Source organism: Neopsephotus bourkii, unplaced genomic scaffold (assembly GCF_033783945.1).
Source record: "Neopsephotus bourkii isolate Nb327-2 ecotype Australia unplaced genomic scaffold, CSIRO-AGI_Nbou_v1 NB_1008, whole genome shotgun sequence".
Lineage (NCBI taxonomy): Eukaryota > Metazoa > Chordata > Aves > Psittaciformes > Psittacidae > Neopsephotus > Neopsephotus bourkii.
Window position 1 is genome coordinate 54,693 of NW_026901498.1, and position 21,041 is coordinate 75,733.

At 52.8% G+C, this 21,041-nt stretch overlaps 1 protein-coding gene across 1 annotated transcript; it reads left to right on the forward strand.

The window, feature by feature from the left end:
- Window positions 1-6,540: 6,540 nt before the first annotated feature.
- ZNF469 (zinc finger protein 469) lies at window positions 6,541-21,041 on the forward strand. The gene has a single exon (XM_061360020.1). It carries the CDS (start codon window positions 6,724-6,726, stop codon window positions 19,399-19,401), a length of 12,678 nt encoding a protein of 4,225 aa, XP_061216004.1. The 5' UTR covers window positions 6,541-6,723; the 3' UTR covers window positions 19,402-21,041.

Sequence of the window (21,041 nt, forward strand, 5' to 3'; positions counted from 1 at the left end):
GTTCAATTTAGTTCACCCTAATGCCAGACTCCACTTTTCCTGAAGTAATTAAGATTAATGCAGTTGATAATTTAGGAAGTATTCTTAAATGTACCCTTCTGGCAGCATCTCACATGTAATTTTACCTTAGAAGATTTATCGGAGCACTTAGGTAACAGATAGTTCCTTAGCAAACAGGAGCATTTCTAAGGAAAATGAAAGATTAATACTTCTTAAGTAAATGTCAAAATAAGTCATTCTTTATTACAGCCCTACAAAGATGCTGCTGTCAGGCTGAGTCCCTCTGCTGATTCCTGGGCGAGATTATACCTGCCTTAGTCTCAGGACAAGAGGAGGTCTCGGATGTCACATTAGTTTTTTAGGGAATCAGAGTCTTTGAAGGGCTCTGCTCACCCATGCTAAAACACACCAGAGCCAGGCCAGCGTCTTGCTTTGGGAAGAATATGGGAGCTGATCCTGACCTTGCACAAGCACTGTCCCAGAGGATGCAGGTCCTGGCTCTGCCATTGCTCCATGCTTAAGGATGCATAGCCCCAGCACAGATTTGCCTAGCTCCCAGCCCTGCTCTACACACCCCGGATGCCTTTCCCCAGTGATAGGTGAGAAGAAGCTGAGCTAAGACTCAGGAAAGCCTCACTTCTTTGTGTTACAGCCATCTTAATTTCCTTTGGAAAAGTCCCAGATGCTGCTTGATCCGGTTGGGGATGGAGCCACAGTGAATGTCTGTAGCTGATTGTCACCCAACTCCTTTGACCGTGTACCCATGGGATTAAGGGATTCTCTTTGCCAGGTCACGCTTATCCATCTGTCCCCTTTTACGCACACATTGAGTCAGGATGACCTCCAACCATGTCTCCTCCTACGTCTTCTCCTCTCCCCACCACCCCAGTGTCCTCCTCTGTGCAGTGTCCCATGGGGCATCCTCAGGGCTGTGTGGCAGGAAGATTCAGCAGGGGCCCCAGGCAGAGCACAAAGATACAGGTTTACAGCATCCCCCCCCCATCTCACAGGGTGCCCAGGACCTGTCCTCCTCCATTGTTTTGCATTACAAGCCAAGGAGGAATTAGGACTGTTTGCAAAATCTGGATCCCAAGTGAAAGCTGGATTCTCACCAGCTTGGAATTCCAAAGCTGTTCAGATCCAGAAAATCAATTTTGCATCATCATGAACAAGAAACAAACTTTCTGAATAACCTTCCAACTTCTCCTCAGGCCAGAAAAATCTGCTGGAAACAGCCTCTTGTCCTGATACAGCCAGACCAGACCATCCGGGACCGTGTATCTATGCACAGCGCCAGCCCTGGTCCCCAGTCCCAGCCTCGTTCCTTGGGGATGAGCAGGGACCAGGCTGGCAAGGGAGGTGTCACATTCCTCCCAGTGAGATGCTTCCATTGAACCAGGCCCCTTATCCTGTCTTCCTCGTTATTTGACAGAGAAATGGGTTAATGTAAGAACAGGATTCAATGTGTCTGTATGTGACACACGCACTTTGGGGGGCAGCCAAAGTGGGTTAAGTGCAGGCTGGACCTGGGGCTGGCAGGGAGGTAACAGCAATCCATTCAAAACCCCCCCTTTTCCCAAATTTAGGAAAAAGAACCCTTTTTGCAGCCCACCCCTAAGATGTACTGTAGGCAGGTGCTGCTTCAGTAGCATGGCCACATCCAGTGCAGTATGGGATGGAGATGGATGAGAGTGTCGCTGCTCCTTGGAGCTGGGCATCACTGGGACAGGCACATCACCATGCAGCTGAGGGGCACTGAGGGGCACTGAGGGACCCAGGCTCATTGCTGGCTGCAGGATGGAAGACCAAACCACTGCCCTCAGCTGCTCTCAGCACCTGCCTGAGGCTGGCTGGTGCCCGAAGCATGCCCAGACTGTGGTTTGGGCTTTAGCCATCCTCAGTCTCCTCCTCCTCACACCGGCGAGGCCGTTTCCTGCCTCTCAGGACCATATCCTGACTGCGGTTACAATAAGCCCCTGCAAGGCATTGGGGTCTGCAGGACCCCAATGGGACTCCAGTGGGTGGAGGCAGTGTGTGGGATGCAGGGGGTGGAGCTGGGATGCAGGGGAGGGGGAGGCAGGACCCCACCCCCATCCATGCCTCACTTTTCTCACTCCCACAGCACCCTATGCCCACTTGCCCAACCAAACCCACCCACCCTGATGGACCCAACTGGGGGTGGCCATGATGGGGCAGTTTTGGGGTGGAAACCTCTCCTTTTGGCGGCTGAGCTCTCCCCGTGCATTGCAGTGCCGGCAGCCAAGCCACAGATTCCTGACATAGTTTTCTCTTTCCTTTGCAGCCAAGAAATTCATATTTCATGGGAGGTGAAAGTGAGTCCCGGCAGTAGCTGAGCGGCGCAGGGTGCCAAGGTACGGGCCAGCTGATGGAACCGGGTCAGATGCTATTTTGGGAACCAGACACTCCACTCCTCATCCCATAGCATGCTCCAGCCCGGGGATGCCCCCAGCCCTCCCGAGCCCCGGATGCAGGGATGCTCAGCATCCTCCCCAGCTGCTTTCCTGGCCCCACAGCAGCCCAGCAGCAAGAGGCAGGATGTTTAAAGAGGTGTTGGGCTTTGAGAAAGGGCCAGGTCGCAAGGGGGAGGGATGATCCTAGAATGGTTTATTCACCTTGCAGGAGCTTGCCCATGCCAAACCCCACTGGAGCAGCATCCCCGGGGGGGGCCCCACCGTGACTGGAGCTCCTTTCACCCAGACCTACGTGTCTCCAGCCCTATCAGGGCTTTGCTGCACCGGGCACTGTATATACAAATAGCAAGAACAGTCCCTGCCTTGCTAATCTCAACAGACGATCCAAAGAGCAGATAGGCGAGGGGAAGCATTATCGGGGCTGATTTACAGATGGAGGCTGAGTCACCGTGATTAACTGACTTTTACCCAAGGTCATGCAAGGGAGAGGCTGAGCTGAGCACTAAACCCAGCTTTCCTGCATCCCCCAGCAAGGTCCAAGCTGTACTTTGCGTCTTCTCCCACAGAGGAGTTTTCCATCCATGCAGAGTGATGCTCACTGAGTCCCGGAATGGTCTAGACAGTGGAGCTGAACCTGCCTTCCCACAGGCAGAGCTGCTGTTTCAGCCCTCTTCCTCCTTCGTTTTAGCTGGTGGGGGTGTCTTGCTCAGTTTTGGGTTTATTTTGCTGTTCATACAACCGCTTTTGTCCCTTGCTGCTGCTTCCACCAGACCAGGGTTTTGCCCTTTACTTCTCCTGCTGCTGCCTTGCCCATGGTGGGGACAGGGTGGTCCCCACCATCATTATGGTGTGGTCCCAGTATGGTGTGCTGGTTGAGATGCAAAGCTTCAGCATCCTGCTGGTGGGATTCACAGCTCTTCTCTCTTGGGAAGCAAACACTACCAAGGCTGGGGGTGATGCAGTCAACCAGATCATGTGCGCTGGCACAGCCCTGCAGGAATGCATGCTAAGGGAATTGGGAATCACTGAGGTGCTCAGTGAGCACAGCAGAGGGGCACCACCAGCTCTCACAGTGTCAGGAGCTGAGACACTGGTGCCAGGGCGGTGAATCACAACCAGTCTGGCATGTTGGAGCTCTGGCAGGATGGGACCTGCCCTGCGAGCAGCAGGCTGGTTTCTGCCTTGCCAGGCTCCTGCCATCACTGCTTAGCTTGTCCCTGTGTCCCCAAACCACTGCAGGGCTGCAGGAGGGTGTCAGTGGCAGTCACCATCCCTGGAAGTGCTCAAAACCATGTAGATGAGGTCCTCAGTGGCATGGGTTAGTGCTGGACTTGGCAGTGCTGGGGGACGGTTGGACTTGATGATCTTAAAGGTCTTTTCCAACATGGTTGATTCTATGTCAGCCCAGTGCAGGAGGATGCTCCAGGGATGAGCAAAAGGCTGAGCACCAGGCAGGGCACACAATTACAGGTAAAAATCTCTCCCTGCAGCCAGGCAGCTTGGTAATAAATATAACATGGTTTTAAAGCATAACCTTTCTTTGCCTCCATCCAATTCTTTTCCACCTCCTCTTCCAGGAGCTGAAACATAAATGCACAAGAAACGGTGCCAATGGTAATCCAAAGAGGATCCTGGTCCTCAGGGCAGGTTAAGGAGAAAGCTGAGAGATTTAATGGTCCCTATTTTCGTTTTATTCTGGGTTTCCCATCCCACAAGGGGGCGAAGACTCTGTTTGGATCCGTAAGCCCTCCGGTGATGGATGAAGGCAGCTCCCTGGGGAATATCGCTTTAAATCAACACACCCAGCCCTCTTTATCAATCGCCCCATCGGGAGCAGCATGGGCTGAGCCTTGCTGACAGGCCGCAGTGTTCTGCTCTGTGCTGCTCCCAGGGCTGCTCTGCCATCCCACCCTATGGCTGCAGGCACCAGCAAGGACCCCATGTAGAGATGAGGGATCCCCAAACCCCGGTTTGGGGACAAGCATCAGCATTTTGGGGAATTAAACCCTTATTTACACCTTGCCTTTATCTCTGTGTTCCGTCTATCATTTGCAGGGATAAATTCATGCCCATGTCCTGCCCAGGCTCTGCCACCATCCCTGGGCATCTGACATGGCACATAGCTCATCTACATCAGCAGGACATGCTTTCCCCATCTCCATCACCCTGCCAGCACAGGCTGTTTGTTTCTCCTGGCACTCAGTTCTAATGCACCAGCAAACGCCAGCCCTTGCCAGGCAAATCCTGCAGCTCTATGGATACACAAGCGACCATTTCCTTCAAGAGAGAGAAAAAAAAAAGGGGCTCCTTTATGTGGCTGAAAGAGCAGGACTGTGATAATGTAGCAGGCGCTGGCCTTGGGTATTTTATCTTGGCGAGGCGCCTTCGCAAATTTAAACAGCAGCAAACAGGCTTTGCAGTTGTGTCTGGAAGAGGCATAAGTGCCGCACTGTTTTGCAAGCAAAACCCCTGTGTGCCAAAGGGCCGTGTCTGAGCTTTGCCCGGCACGTGGAGACCGAGCACGATAGGGTCTGGCTCTATCAGCCTGGGATTCATTTCACTTAGTGGGGGAGAAGGTGGGGAGGAATCTGAGCCTGGCAGCTCAATTCAGAGAGGGGACCCTGGGGAGTCCCCTTGGGTTTTCCCCACTACATGGAGCACCCTTCTCTACGAGGTCCTGCAGCACCTTTGCAGAAGGAGAGGTGGGATGCAGCCATACCTCTGCTCTCTATATATACACAATATTGTCAATGTACATGTGCTGTAGCAGCATCACACAGCTCAAATCAGAGAGGGGACCCAATGGAGACCCCCTGGGCAACCTCCACTGCATAGACCTCCCCTCCGTGCAAGGTCCTGCAGCATCTTTGTAGAAGGAGCACTGGGATGCAGCCGTACCACTGCTATTTCTGTATATACACAGTATTGTCAATGTACATGTGCTGTAGCAGCATCATGTAGCGCTGGGTGCTCACCCTGGCTGCTGTACACAGGCAAAGCATCAGATGCTTCAACACAGACGATCCACGCACGCTGCAGAGACCCCGAATAGACGCAGGTCACTCCCCTTTTCTTGCAGAAATATTCATTTCCTTCTCAGCTCGCTGCTGGGCAGGGCTGGCGAGGCTGTGCAGTGCGTGGTGACCCCGAATGGGGCTGGAGCTGTAAGAATTACACCCAGGAGAACACTAATAAGCTGAATTTCACGCTTCTTTGCAGCCAGGTCACTCCCTCCCCAGCTCCCAGCAGTACCATGCCATTGCTCCCTGCAGCAGAGAGTGAAGGAGCATTTCTAGTGAGGGAGGGGAAAGAAACCCTTTCTGTTTCCAACAGACTTTTTAAAAGAGACTCTAAAACAGGGGTTTATTCTTCTTTTTAATAAGACATGTGTCTGAGGTGGTACTTTTTAAAAGGCTGCGCTCGACTTGTGCCTCATGTCGAATGCCCTGAGGTTCTGTGCAGTAAAAGCAGCTGGTAAATTCAGGGCTCTGTTTTTATGCTTTCACCTACAGCGTCTAAAACTCTGAGGGCAATTTGCAAGTGGTATTAAAGTTAAGGCAGAGGCGGCAGCAGCTGAAGTCCTTTCTCCAGGGGATTTAGAGCAACGGCTGGGTGAAGAGGCAGAGAGCAATGCACTTAGGAGAGCTGTCTTTTAGAGCAAAAGACTTTTGCTGCACAGCCGAATCTCATCATCCCTTTGGCTGCAAGAGAGGGGATCTGGGGACATGGGGACAGAGAGCCCTTCCCAGGATGCCTCTCCCAGCTTGGCCCGACATCCCTTCCCGCTAATCCGTAGGTGGAGCTGTTCTGTCATCTTTTTCTGCTTATGTTGCTAAGAAGTAACCCAGAAATAGCTTCTCAGGGAGGAAAAAAGTGCCCAAAGAGCCTCCCTCAGCAGCTTTTGCCAAAGGTGAAATGCTCCGAGCATCCTTTGAAAAACCAAAAGCTGGAGGACATCACCCAGGGGCTACTTAGAGTGCTTGTGCTGCATCTTCCTCCGTCCCCACCACACAGCACAAAAGAAAGGGGAAAAATCTCTCTTCCCTCTCACAATGCCCCTTTCTCCTGTTGATGGACACCTTTTCTCTCTTATACCCTCTCCAGGTCGGAAACGATGCAGCAGAGCCCCACCAGTGTTTGGGACCCAGCGCCACCCCGGCCCCGGGGACCCGCTGCCCCTCTCACTGCCCCAGTGCCCATCAGTGGAGGACCATGCCCATGACGGAGGGACAGCAGCTCACAGCAAGACGGGAAAACGGGGACTTTTAGCCTTTCCCTGTCCCTTGGTATCATGACTGGAGAGACCCAGCATGTTTACACCATCGGCGACATTGAGGCCGGCCCCAAAGACCCCGACAAGGACTTTGGCTTTGAAGGCTGTGGGGAGAAGGATGGGAGGGCGCTAGGTGGGGAGGGCACATCCCCTTTTCCCACCCCAAAGGACAAGGAGCCCCACAGCCAGCGGGAAGCCGTGATCCGGCCGCAGCAAGCCGGGAAGATCGACTTCAAGTCGCTCCACCGCAAACCCAAGTTTGGCAATGACGGTGCATGGGGAGAGGACAAGGGCAGCCCCCAGTCCCCCCCAGGGAAGGGGCGATCCCGGGAGCGCAGCCGGCGCTCGGGGAAGGGTGATCGGGGCCACCATCAGCTTTACCGGCTCAGCATCGCCGGTACCCGGCCGAACCCCACCATTGGTATCGCCTACCCCCAGCAGAAGGTGACCCCCCCCAAGGAGCCAGAGGCAAATCATGGCCCTGTGGCCGGCAGCTACCGCTTCCACGTGCCCAGCATCCCCCAGCGTGAGGCTGAGCTCCAGCAAGAAGAACTCAGCTTCGGCCGCTGTTTCTCTGATGCCAGCGCTGGCCGTACCTCCACCAACTATACCTCACAGACCGCTCCCTCCCATGGCCCCAAAGGGCAGCCCCCTGCTGCCGGCATCCCCCTCAAGAGCCCCAGCACCAATGGGCAGCTACATTACCTAGAGTTTCAGGCGAACAGGGCTGACTCCTGGCCATCCCTGGAGAAGAGCTTCGCTGGTGCTAGCTATGGGATCTCGGTGCAGAAGCCCAGCTCTTTCCCTGACGGCAGCAAAGCCGGTGCCCAAGCCCTGGGGACTTTGCCGTGCCAGTACCCCTTCCAGCTGCTGCATGATGCGGGGAAGGAGCCGTACCACAGCGATGCAGGGAGCCAGGAGTACCTGGATGTGGGGCTTGCCACCAGCCAACTCCCTCATGGTGCCTTTGCCTTCCACTCCTCCTCCAGAGAGTGGCAAGAGGAGGTGCTGAGCAGCGGTTCCTATGAGAACGTGTCCCCCGAGGGCAGGCTGTATGGTTTGCCCACGCCACCAACACCATTCCTGCACCCACCACCACCGCCAGCCCCGCACCATGGCCCATTGCCGTGCTGCAAGGGCAGGAGCGAGCATCCCACCGACTCCAATGGTGCTCTCTCGTCATCTGGTGCTATAGACCAAAACCCAAGCACTTTCCAAGAAAACCAAGCTGTTTTTCCGTCTAGTTTACACTCGCCTAGTATGCCAAAGCCAGTCGGTAAAAGGCAAGCCTCAGCGAAAGACAGTGTCCCCAGCCCGCGGGTGCTGGTCCAGAGCAGCCCTCTAAGAAGGAACATGCCACCAAACCCTCTCTCCCAAGTGCACTTTCAGAGCAAAGCCTATTGCAGTTCCCCCGCAGGCAGCGCCAGCACAGGATCCGTGCCTTTCGAGACAAGCATTCCCACTACGGCACCCACCCACCCCAGGCTTGTGCAAGCTTGGGAAGGTGCCACTAAGGCGTTTTCTCCCATGGACCAGAACTCAGCACCTTATTCAAACCCTGTTGGAAACCAGTTCTCATTCGAGTGCCAGTCTGGCCCCGAGCAGAGGCAGCACAGGCAGAAAAATGCCAGGATGCCTTGGCAGCAAATACACCTCACTTCTGCAATGCCTGGTCAAAACAGGCTAGAGCTGTCGAGACAGATCACCAGCCAGAAGCTCCCCTTCCCTGTGGGCATGTCAGAGTGGCAGGGGAATGGGAAAGCCCAGAAAGGGCCCCTTATAAATAACTCCCCAGGGTATCACAGCAAAAAGCTCTTGTCGGGAGAGAGCCTCGGGGTCCAGAGGGGAGACCCCAACTCAACAGGCACTTTCGCTTTTGAGAGTGGGAAGGAGCCAGGGTCTCCTGCCTGTGACTCGAGAAGCAAAGCCCTCTTCTACAGCATGGGTCAAGCAGGTCCTCCTCCATCAAGGAGCTCATCGGGCTCAGCGCTGGTCCTACCACCATCAGCCTTGGTGGCTGCCTCCCCTTGCGAGTCCCCTCTGCCATCCCCCGTCCCCAACCCTACCTGTGGCAGCACATGCTCATCGCTCTCACCTATGTCCAGCAGCCCGCTCAACCCCGGCTTTGAAGACAGCCAGATGTCTGGAGCACTCACCCCTTCTCCCTTCTTCCAGCACCCCTGTCATCCCAAGGACGGCAACAAAACCTTCCAGCCCTCCGATGTCTTGAGCTCCAGCTCACTTCATTACCACCCCCAAGACTCTGTCAAGTCCTTCCACTTCCCTCCTGACGCCCTCAAAGACAACAGCCTCCTGAAATGCGCACCAGCGAGCCCGTTCCATAAACCCAGCATGGAGGTGGCCAAGGGATGCTCAGATGGGCTGGATGGGGAGCAGCCTCCTCCTCCGTACTCCTCCCATCACTTGCTGGCCAGTTCACTCAGCAGTGCTAGCCTGGACCAGCTGGACGTGCTCCTGACCTGCAAGCAGTGTGATCAGAACTACAGCAACCTCTCCTCTTTCCTGCAGCACCGCCAGTTCTGCACCTCCCATCCCAATCCACAGGGAGAGGGCAAGGATGCTTCCCTGGCAGCTGAGGGGCGGAAAGTGCTCCTTCCAGAGCCTCCCAAGCCCCCCAGCCTGGGGCTCTCTCCAGACACCCAGGCACATTTGTTGGTATTAAACAAGAGCGATGACTTCTTGCTAGATGGGGATAGCAAAAGCGAGAGCAAGGAAGATGCTCTGAAGGGTGGCCTTTTCAATGGACTTGCCAACAGCTCCTTGCCACTCACTGCCTCAGACCTGGACATTGATGATGCCAAGCTGGACAGCCTGATCACTGAAGCCCTCAATGGCCTGGGCTACCAGTCAGATAACCCAGAGATTGACAGCAGCTTCATAGATGTGTTTGCTGATGAGGAACTGACAGGCATGAAGACAGCTGGTGGTGGGTTGTCCCACAAGGCAAAGGAAGCTCTGGCCTCAGAGAGCAAATCAAAGCAGGCAGCAGTGGAAGAGAAGGCAGGGGACCAGCCCAAGTCTGTCTATTTTTATGAAGATGGTGGGGATCAGTCAAAGATAGTGGCAGGAAAGCATCACCTTCACAAGGGGAGGGCAGCGCAGAGGGTGGCAGCCCAGGAGCCAGATCCTGGGGCAGCAGGAGCAGAGAGGACAGCCAGGCTGCGGGCAGGCAGGAAGAACAGCATCCCACTAGCCACCACCTCCTCCAAGTCCACCTCCAGCCAGAAGCATCCCAGGAAGCTCAGCCAGGAGCCTTCAACAAAGAGTGAAGTGGGACCAGGCACTGGCACCAAGAGCTCCAAGCCACCCCGGTTCTCCATGAAGGATCTGAAGAAGCGAAAGCCCCGAAGTGGGACGTGGAGCAAGGAGCTCATTCACAAGATAGTGCAGCAGAAGAACAAGCTCCACAAGCTGCAGGTGAAGAGCAGCAAGCAGGCTCAGTGCCCCCAGGTCACCGAGAGGCTGACGCCAGCCACCAAAGAGGGCAGGTTTCAGGAATACGACTATGTCTCTGACTCGGATGATGATGGGGCAGAGTGCAGCAAGCTCCGGGGAAGAAAGAAGCACAGCATGGGATTCACTGGGAAAACCAAATACAGCTTTACCAAGAAACGTCCTGGAAGAAGGGAGAGGGTCAAAGAGAAAGACCCCACCTGGAGTTACAGCCGGAAAAAGGACACTCAGAAAAGGGAGGCACAGGAACACGGTGGGGTCCCAAGTCAGGAGGATGCTGAGGAAGAGGATTGTGGCACCAGAGGCTCAAGACAGAGCAGGCAGTCGTCTGCCAGCAGCAACCACAGCGGTAGCGTGCCCAGTGAGATGGGAACCAGCCCATCCCATGCTGATAGGGCTGGCTCAGGCAGCGAGAAGGGAGGCACACAGAGGAGAAGGAGCTTGGGCAGCCCAGCATGCACGCCAAGGACTCCACTCAGCCCTCCCAGGGACAGGAGCCCAAAGAAGAGCAAGAAAAGCAAAGAGGACTTTACCAGGGGGAGCAGGCGGTTTGGTTCAGCCAAGCCTTTGCCATTGGGCTCCAGAACATGTCCCAGTGCAGAACCAGCCGTTGTTGCAATGGACTGTGCAAAGCAGAAGCCATTAGCACAGCCCCAGGAAAGGCCCAGCACGGCCACCTCGGGCAAGAGCCCCATTGGACTCTGCAATAAGGAGGGGGCAGAAGAGCCCAAAGAAGCAGCAAAGCCCATGGGTAAGGCAGGAGAGCCCACCCTGGAGGCTCAGGACTCACCTGAGCTGACCATGGTCAACCAGAGCCATCAGTTTGGCCCTTTCACGAGTGATGGATTGAAGTACCATGCAGAAGAGCTAGTTGCTCCATCCCACAGTGGTAACGAAGCTAGTCCTAGCAATGCGAGTGCTGCCTACTCAGAAATGAGCATCAAGTACTTGAAGGCACACGGGCTCAGTGAAGGTCAGAAGGACTATTCTGCACCAGTTGCCACATACGGGATGGATGCAGTGGGGATATTGCTCACTGCCAAGGTGCCCAATCCATACGTCAGCAGTGACAACACATTTTTTGATCCCAAAGGTCTTCCTGGGCACTATGATGGCAACCTCTTCTCAAAGCCCCCAGCCCTGGGCTCCTCGCACATGGAAGACATGTACCTATGCAGAGACGACATCAACACCAGCTCCTTAGAGCAGAAGCACGCCAGCATCTCCCCTTACACCGCAGAAACGTCACAGGGCAAGGTCTCCTCCCCTCTCAGCTTCGATTCCTCTTCAATATTTGGAGAGCTTCCTGTCACTGAGTTCGATCCACCACTGTATGAAGGTGTTTCTGCAAGCAAGGATGGTTTTGTGACCGCATTTACCTGTCCTGGCAATCCCCCAAGCAAGCCGCTGCCGTTCGATCAATCGTATCCACAGTTCATGCCAGAGAAAGACTGGTCCCTCATGGAGGAGGTGGCTCCGATGCTGCCAGAAGACATGACTCAGTTCCACAACCTGTCAGTGGAGAAGCCACTAGCCAAGAAGTTCCCTGAGGAAGGACATGTCCCCACCGGCCAGCTCTCCCTGCCACTGCCGGACAGGATAACGGATTATAACGTGACTTTTATGAACAACATGTCAGACGATGAGCTGGAGATCAAGCGGTTAGTCACAGAGCTGGAGAGTCAATTGCAAACCAGCAAGATGGACCATGAGGCACCTGTTGCCCTCCAGAAACATGAGCATCACGTTGTTGCCCATCTGCGGGTACCAGCAGCTGAGCGGTTCTCACTGCCGGTTGAGCAAGGGGCAGGCCATGAGAAAGGACTGTTTCTGGCACATGAACTGGGCAGACCAAGCCTCTGTGTTGGGGAGAGGCTGGGCGGTGAGAAGCCAGCTGTCACAAGTGCCCATGGGGACTATGAGAGACCAAGGGAGCCCTGGCCCTGCCCAGTAGAGCTGGGGTCTCTGGAGGCAGGAATGTGCATGCCAGCCCCACTCACCATGGACCATTTCTGCTCCAAAGACAGTGGTGAGCAGCTCCAGTTAACTGCAGCTGCCAAGGAAAGTGACCCTGGAAAGATGGAAAATGGGTCTTCCTCCAAAGATCTACCTGGTTCACACACGCCAGATCAAACAGAGGCTCCCATCTACACAGACCCTGTGACTAAAACCCCTCCTGTTGCCACCAACCCCATGTTCCCCAAGACCCTGGAGGCAGTAGAAGCAACCAAAGATTCCCTGTCATCCCTTCCATGCCAGCGTGGTGCTAAGAGCTTCCCTCTGCCAGGCAAAGCAAATGAAAGCTTCACCGATGCTGCAGAGCTGGAGAAGTTTGATGCCCATCTTCCAAACCACAAACCTGGATTTGGCTTTCAGCAGGTTCCTGCCCAAGCCTCAGATCCCACCCTTTCACCTCCCACCAAAGAGGTCCCGGATACAGAAGAAAGACCCTTAAGCAGGCCAGAGTCAGCCAAAATGGCACAAAATGCCATGGACTTCAAAGGGGAGGGTGGTGGGCCTGTGTTGGTGGAAGAAAGAGAGGAGAGAAAGAGCCCCACCAGCTGTCTGGGCCCTGGACCCAGAGGCAAAGCCAGCAAGCAAAAAGTGCTGCTGTTAGATATGCTGAGTGTGCCCAAGGAGAGTGACTGTGACTCCCAGAAGGCATCCCAGGAGACGGCTGCCAACCCTCTGCAGCAGCTTCAACTCTTTGTTGCCCGAACAGTGAAGAGCAATGAAGAGGAGCTGTTGATGCCGTGCTTCCCCATGCTGCTTGCCCCCAGCCACCCCTCTACCACCACCCGCATCCAACCAGAGGAGAAAGAGAACGGTGGTGCTATAGAAGGGGAAAATCAGGCATCCTGTCCTGCCCAAGGGGAAGGGAATGTCCCCATTGAAGGCAACATGGAAAATATTGCTACCCTAGCAAAAGAGGCTGTGATTTTTCCTGGTGGGTGCGAGCCGGAGTCGTTCAGTTCAGTGGGTTCTTTCCATGCAAAACAATCTACGTTTGTAAGGCCGGAGCTGCAAAATAATGTAACAGAGCTGCAGCACTTAGCAAATGAACACGCAGAGCTGGGTGACATTAATATCCGTGCAGATGGTGTTTCCCGAGAGCGTAATGACCTCTCACCACTCAAAAACACAGCAGTGACCTTACTGCTAGGGCAAGTAAAGAAAGCTGATCAGCTCATGGAAGAACAGGAGCAAGATAAAAACAAAGCAACCTTGGCATTTAAAGAACATGAGCAATCTCATTTAAACTGTAGCTTGCTTGAGAAAAACACACTGGGCAGTGCAGCAGCAGAGAGGATGGAAAGGAACCAGGTAGGGCAGGGGACACAGCCTCCCACTCCCACAAATCCTACCAGCCCCCTGAGTCCCTCCAACGATGATCTCCACCAGGATCACTGCTTGGTGCCAGAGACAAAAGCCAGCGCAGTCAGTGCAAAGATTCCTAGAGAAGGAAGTGGCAAGAAGCCCCTCAGTGTCTGTCATTGCACAAGAGAATCTCTGGCCAGCCTGCCCTTACCAACCAATTGTTCTGATCCCAAAGGCTTGCAGAGTGGTGGGGCTGAGGGAGGAGAGGTCCCCATTTTTAACCTTCAGCCTTCAGATGAGGGGAAATATGGCCCATCCCTGCTTAACACATCGAGTTCACTCGTCATGATGAGGTGCCCTCCCGAGGCAAACAGCCATCACATCCATCACTCTACTGAGAGGCCAGTAGAGCAAGGGATATGGAAAAGAGGACCCACCTTTTCTCCCTCACTGCATCACTGTGGGACCATGCCAATAGAGGTGGTTGAGGACAGTCACCATCCTCTCCCCGATGGCATTTCAGGTAACTATAGATCACCTGAAAGAGAAGGCATGTCAAGACCTGCAGCTCTGATGCATTCTGATGGTCTGGGGGGCTCTACCTTGGAGATGGATGGTGCCCAGAAGGATTGCTCTCTTCCCTGCTCTTCATCTTTCAACCAAAACTGTGTTGGGAAAGCGGCACCCGAAAGTTCTCATTTTAAAGAAAACCAAGCATGCACCATCACAGATACAGTCATTAACTCCATTCCTCCAAAAAGCCAAGATGATCCAACCCAGCCCACAATAGATCTTCTGCTGCTCAGAGAAAGAGAGATAACCCCAAATCAAGAGAACAGGTTTGGAGGCTGCTCTGATGATGGAAATAAGCATCAAAGTGAACCAGAGGCTTTATCCAATGGTTTTGCTGTTCAGCAAGGGTCAGCAGCTGTCAGCAGAGATCTTACAAGGACTGGAGATCTTGGTCCTGTTGAATTAAATGGCCATGAGCTTTCAGCAGAGATGAGACATGGTCTTTCCAAAACCACAGAGAGTGGAGGAAAGAGTTTAGAAGGGAAAAAACCAAAAAGCGATGGGGCTGGAGAAGCTGAGAGCTGTGTGATAAACAGTATGGGCCAAGGAGAGGGCAATGCACCTAACAGTACTCCAAATCCTCCCAAAAATGAACTTCACAAAGAAAAGAAGCCAAATGGGGTGCCGGTGACTTGTGACATTTGTTCAGCCACTTTTCGGTCCAAGCCTGGTCTGACCAGGCACAAAGCTGTCAAGCACCAGGTGAGGAACAGTGGCATGCCACAGCCCAGCAAGACTTCCAGGTCCACTTTGGTTCCTCCAGACAACACAACAAAAGCAGCCCAAAAGGCTCCCAGGAGGAGCCTGAAGTCTTCAATCGCAGACAAAGCTGACGGCGCACAGATGCCAACCAACGACGCTGAACAGACCACCAAGAAAATATGCCCAGACCTGGAGAAAGAGCCCAGCTCACAGATGCAAGAAGTGGTGAGCAGAGTGCTCAGCGACCTCAGCGTGATCTCCTTTGAGATGTCCCAGGAGCTGCACCGCACACGTGTTCTGCAGAGGGAGATGAAGGCAAAGGGATCATGCTCAGAGACAACAGGAGCAGGAGAGGCAGAGGCTGGGAAGCTGGACTCGGGACGGCAAGCCAGGAAGGGAGAAAAGGGCAGAAGGAGCCAAAGCAAAGATCCTGGGGACGCGAATGGCAGTTCTGAAAAGAAGCTGAACAGGAAAGTGAGACAAAGGAAAGAAAAAGTGTTTCCCAGCAGAAATGAGCCCGATGGTCCATGTGGGATGGAGAAGAGTGCAAGTCCTCCTGCTGCTATCCTCAGCTCCAGTCTGCCCAGGATCATGGAGGACTTGCATGAGCCAGGTGGTTGCATCACCACAGAGGGGCAAAATAGGTCCAACTCAACACAGCATTCCCAAAAAGCTAACCAGTCCCCTTGTGCAGCTGAGCTTGCAGAGGACCTAGGCGACAGGATGGTGTCTTCAAAGGAGATGACCAGCAACGATTCAGTAACAGGCATGGTAACCTGTCCTGGGGATGTGGAAGATCCAAATGGAGTGGAAGACACGCAGGCTTGCAAGAAATGGGTTAGCAGGTTTGTGAAGCAAGTGGTAAAAGGATTGGGTAAAGTCGGCAATGAGCAGCTTCGTGGTGCTGATGACACAGAGGAGATGGGTGCTGAGACAAGAGACAGTGCTGTAGTAGGCAGCAGCACTGGGAACCAGAGTGGTGCCCTGCAGGGTCCCACAGCTCCTGCTGAAGAAGGTTTGCTGCTGGAGACGTGTGATTCAGAAACAACTCCTGTGCAAGGTGCCCTGCAGACCATGCCACAGACCAGCCATTCTCCTGCAGAGCCAAAGCAATGGGCGAAGGCAGACATGGCACCGGGCAGCGAGCATTGCATGGAGAGCGCGGCTGTCTCGGACCTCCAGAGCCTGTTCGATGATGACTCCACATTCTCCAAACTGTTCCCCCGTGATGACCAGTTTGTTCGGAGGAAGTGCACACGGGTGTATGGGAAGCGCAGCAAGAAACCTAAGCCCAGCACAGAGGTAAACCTCCAGCCACCAGGTGCAGTTGACCTCTTCTCCATGCGATTGCCTTCTGACCTCAGCGAAACCAGCTCTTTCTGTGTCACCAGGGAGGACACTTGTGATTATGAAACCATCTCTGTTGATGATGCTTTAATGCTGAACATGTGTCACAACAGCAAGGCGAAGAGCAGAGATGCTGCTCCCAGTGGATCTAACAGCATTGCGCCAAGGTTGGACCATGAGAAGACTGACCAAAGGAAGGAGGACATTGACCTGGAAGACAACATGCTAACCCTCTTGTGCCAAAACAGCCAAGACAACGTCCCCAGCTTGAACATCTGGGGAAGTCTGGAGAAAGATGGAGAAAGCCTTTCTGCCGAGGACATGTTTGAGCCTCTGATGAACCTTGAGGACGAGCACTCACTCAGAGAAGTGAGTTCTGAGCCCCCCGACCTGGCTGAGGAGCCTTATGATGACAAGGCTAACGAAGGTTCAGACTCTCCTGAGTTTCATACCATCGACATTGAGATGCTGAATGCAAAGCTAAAAATGAGAGACATGTGCTTCTATGGCTCTTGTGAAGATCTTCCCGGCCCTGGGGAGGACAATGATGTGAGTTTCAAGCCAAAGCCAGGCCAGCCTAGCAAGCACAAAAGTAAGCAAGAAGATGGGAAACTGGGGAAGAACCGAAGTGAGATGACCATCAAGACCAAAGACAAGCAGTACAAATGCAAAGTCTGCTTCCAGTGGTTCCTGACACTGGGGGAGCTGGACTTCCACAAGCTCTCCCACAACCCTTCCCCTCCACCTACCTGCTATATGTGCGTCCAGCGCAAATTCAGCTCCCGGGAGCAGCTGAGGGACCACCTGAAGGAGAAGCATGCCAAGAACAAAGCGGGTTTATGGGCTTGCGGAATGTGCCTGAAGGAGATCTCCGACGTGTGGATGTACAACGAGCATCTCCGGGAGCACGCCACCCAGTTTGCTCGCAAGGGGCAAGCGCAGAAGTCCGTGATGGGCCTGCCAGCTTGCTTCAGTGAGGACAACGCTGCTGTCACCCACTTCCTCAACACCATCATGTATCGGAAGCCCAGCAGGTCCTCCCGGCACGCAGACCCCAGCAGCAAGCATGCAGTTAGCAGGGAGAGCAAGAGCCCCAAACAGCTGCCCCTCGAGCAAGAGGCCAAGGCAATGAAAGACCCCTTGGAAACCAATGCCAAGGTGAAGCCACCTGCACCCAGCTCCTCTAAAGCATCTGCTAGTCAGTCTCCAGAGCACATGGCAAAAAGTGAAGGCACCCCTAAATCTGTCCCCATGCACCCAGACTGCAAGGATCCTTCCCGGGACTGTCATCACTGTGGCAAACAGTTCCCCAAGCCCTTCAAGCTCCAGCGGCACTTGGTCGTGCACAGTTTACAGAAGATTTACTTGTGCCACAAGTGTCCAATGTTCTACCAGGAGACCAAAGAGCTTCGAAACCACCTCATCCAGGAGCACGGCATAGTGGAGGAGCAGGAGATCAAGCACACCACCCTGTACGCCTGTGAGCTCTGCGCAGATGTCATGCACGTTATCAAGAAGTCCTTCATCTGCAGCATGTGCAACTACACCTTTTCCAAGAAAGAGCAGTACGATCGGCACATGGAGAAGCACTTGGCAGGAAGCAACAAGACTTTCAAATTCCGAGGGGTTATGAGGCCGGGCATTGCCTCCAGGGAGAGGAGGGAGAAGGTGAAAGAGGATGGCTCCCTGCGGGAAGGCATGCCACCGAGCAAGAAGAGGAAGGTTTCTCATCGTGGAACCTCACTCCTATCCACCTCGCCGGTCCACCTCGACCACACCAGTGACCTTCAGCTGGTAGAGACTGCAAGCCCCAGCCTGCAGGCTCCCACTGACTCCTTCCCTACATCACCCAGTGACACAGGAGCACCCCAACCCTCTATGAAAGCAGAAGACCTGGTGGGTGACTTCTCTGACCTCTTGGAAGAGATGGAGAAATCCCAGTTTGACACGCTGCCTCCATCACACTGCCTGTCTCCATCTTTGTCTCAGGCTGCGGCAAGCAGCCCAGACCTTGGGCATATCACTGCCCTGTCAATAGAGGAGCTGGAGAAAGGAGCGTTTGATGGGAAACCCCTTCCCTTCTTGGACTCACCTGAGTTTACCATTGATCTTGCTGGGCTGGCTTGTAACCAGGCCACAGACCAAAAGCTCTCTCCTTCACCCCTGAGTGAGAAACATGACTACGTCAAAGCACATAAAAGAACCAGTGTGAGCAACAACGATGAATACATAGTGGATGTCCTGGAAAATCCCAATGAAGACACTGATGCTGTGGATGGGATTCCATTTCTCCAGCTTGATGAGAAGGCCTCAGAGATTCCTTCCTCACAGGCAGGGTCTCCACCAGCCAAGGAGACACACAGATGGGGCAGCTCCAGTGCCAGCGATGCCTGGGAAAGTCCATCTAAGGCCACCTCTCCAGAAGCTGCCCACCACTCCTTGCCCCTGAAGGACAAGACGGCATCACCCACACTGGAGAGGGCTGCCAAAGATTCAGTCCTGCAGAAGAAGACCACGAGTAGCCAGCACAGCAGCAAGGATGCTGCTGGCATGGGCAGCCCTGGTAGCAGCACTGAGGAAGGTCAGCAACCCATCTCGGGGAAGGAGAAAACCATGCTTGAGGTTAAGGACAGTAGCACTAATGCAAAGTCCCAAGGTGAAAACTCTAGCAAATCCACCAGCCACCAGACCAGGGGTGAGGCCACCAGCAACGCCGTGAAACACAGCCACACAGAGCCAAGCAAAGCCGTTGGCAAGCTTCACGCCAAGAGGAGGAAAGAGCACAAGTCCTTGAGCCACCGGAGCAGCTCTGGCTCCCGGGAGAACATGGAAGGAGATGGGAAAAAGAAAAAGACCCGGACCCCATGCCCAGGGAGGAGCGAGAGCACCGCTGAGCTCAAACGCACCGGATGGAGTAACGCTGAAGCTTCTGCCCTCTCCCCTGGGAGGAGGGAGACGCACTGCAATAAGCTGGTACCTAAGCCCAAAACGGGCACCCAGCTGAAGAAGATGGTCTTGGACACTTATAACCAGAAGAAGGGGATGCTCCGGCACGCCAATGGGGATATGAAACGCAGGAAGGCCATTCTGGGCAAGAGCCTTCACCAAGTGTTGGCTAAGGGGCCGGAGCCATCCCCTCGTGGTTCCTTGCCCCGGGGTGCCAAGCCTGCCAGCTCAGCCAGCTACCGCACTGCCGAGTCCCAGAACAACCTGCTAAGCCAACTCTTTGGGCAAAAATTAACTAGCTTTAAAATTCCTTTAAGAAGAGATACTTCAGAATAATTTATGGAAGTGACTTATGGTGATCCCTCAGCTGCTTTCATGGGGTTTGCAAGGGAAAAAATTATCAAAGCATTAAATTCGTTTGTGTAGCATGATTTCTCTGTCTAGCTTAAATGAACTTGCACTGCAGCCTCTGTGAAATAGTTTGCTTTGTGTCTACTAATCTACTTTAATTCACCTGATTTATCATGCAAATGCTAGAACTTTGATGTTGCTGATGATTTTCATGAACTGAAATTGTAATCGCTTTGGGCAGACTGAATCGTCGAGAGCAATTGCTTTATTGCAGAAGTGCTGAGGTTATAAGGATACTTGCAAATCTCAGACCCTTTTGAGTCTGTGTCTGTGTTATCTTTGTACAAAGTACTTGAAGAGATGAACTTCATTCCATAGACGTCTTATTCATAAGGTGCAGTACACTGTAGAAAGCAAATTATTATTTTTTTTTTCTTGAAGATTTTGCACAAATAATCCCATACAATTCATTTAATTGGGAGCTGGCCTAAGAGATGATACAATTAAAAAATTAAATTAGGAATCGAGTGTCCTACATTTTGACAGCCATCCCTATGAATTTGTTTCTACATCGTCAAGAGGATAGCGAGGCAGCTCTGGGGCTGTCGGAGCCCTTTAGAGGATGCTGCCACTCTTTTGACCACTGTAGACGATGTAACCGGAGGAGAGCAAACTGCACCTTGACACTTGTGACAAACTCTGATTTTTTTAGGGTTTTTTTTTTGGTGTGTATGTGTGTGTGTGTGTGTTTTTCTTTATGGGGGTTAATTTTTTTGTGCAACGACAAAACTGTGCCAATTTACCGCACCGAACCGGTACTGTCCGAGTGCCCTCAACAGTATCACTTCTAAAACTATCTTACTGTATTGAGTTAGTGGCTATATAGGTACCCGCTTTTTACTATGCAGTTACTGGTGCTATTCTTCTTTTGTAATGTGAATACAGACTTCCTTGATTGAAAAATAAAAGGGAACCGTTAGGAAGTAGCAGTTACCTGTAAAAGAAAACAAAGCAGGAAAAGAAATAAATAGCTTAAAAACATCCAACTTTAAGGGAGGGGGGGGAAGAATCCTGTATGCTGGTACTCCGCAGTGTCGAAGAGGTTACGTCACGTTGAATGAGCACGTTATACAACCGAACTTTTGAATCCGGAAAGAAATCTCAGGTGCAAACGAGGACATGGAGGATAATTAAAAATACTATTGAAATACTCCCAAGTCAAGGAGGTGAAGTAATGCACTGATGTGATATGAGCAGTCAGAGTACTTTGCGTCTGTCCTGCAATGATTTTTTTTGTTTTGTTTTGTTTTAGATTTAAAAGAAAAGAAAAAAAAAAAAGAGGCTTTATTCTGTTAATATGTATCTTTACAATTCTTTGTATTGTATAAAAATATTGTAGGTAATTTACCTTGGGTGCAATGTGTTCTGTCAAAAGTTTTTATTTTGATATTTTTGTCAGAGAAGCAGAGAGAGAGCAGGAAAACGCCGTTTTATGATGTTGTATGTGTGCTTTTAAAGTGCCTCTTTAATATTGTTAAATAAAGTATGAGATGAAAATATGGGGTGGTACTGTAAAATCATACATGATTAATCTTTTCAAATATATTCCAATATTTTCACAGAAA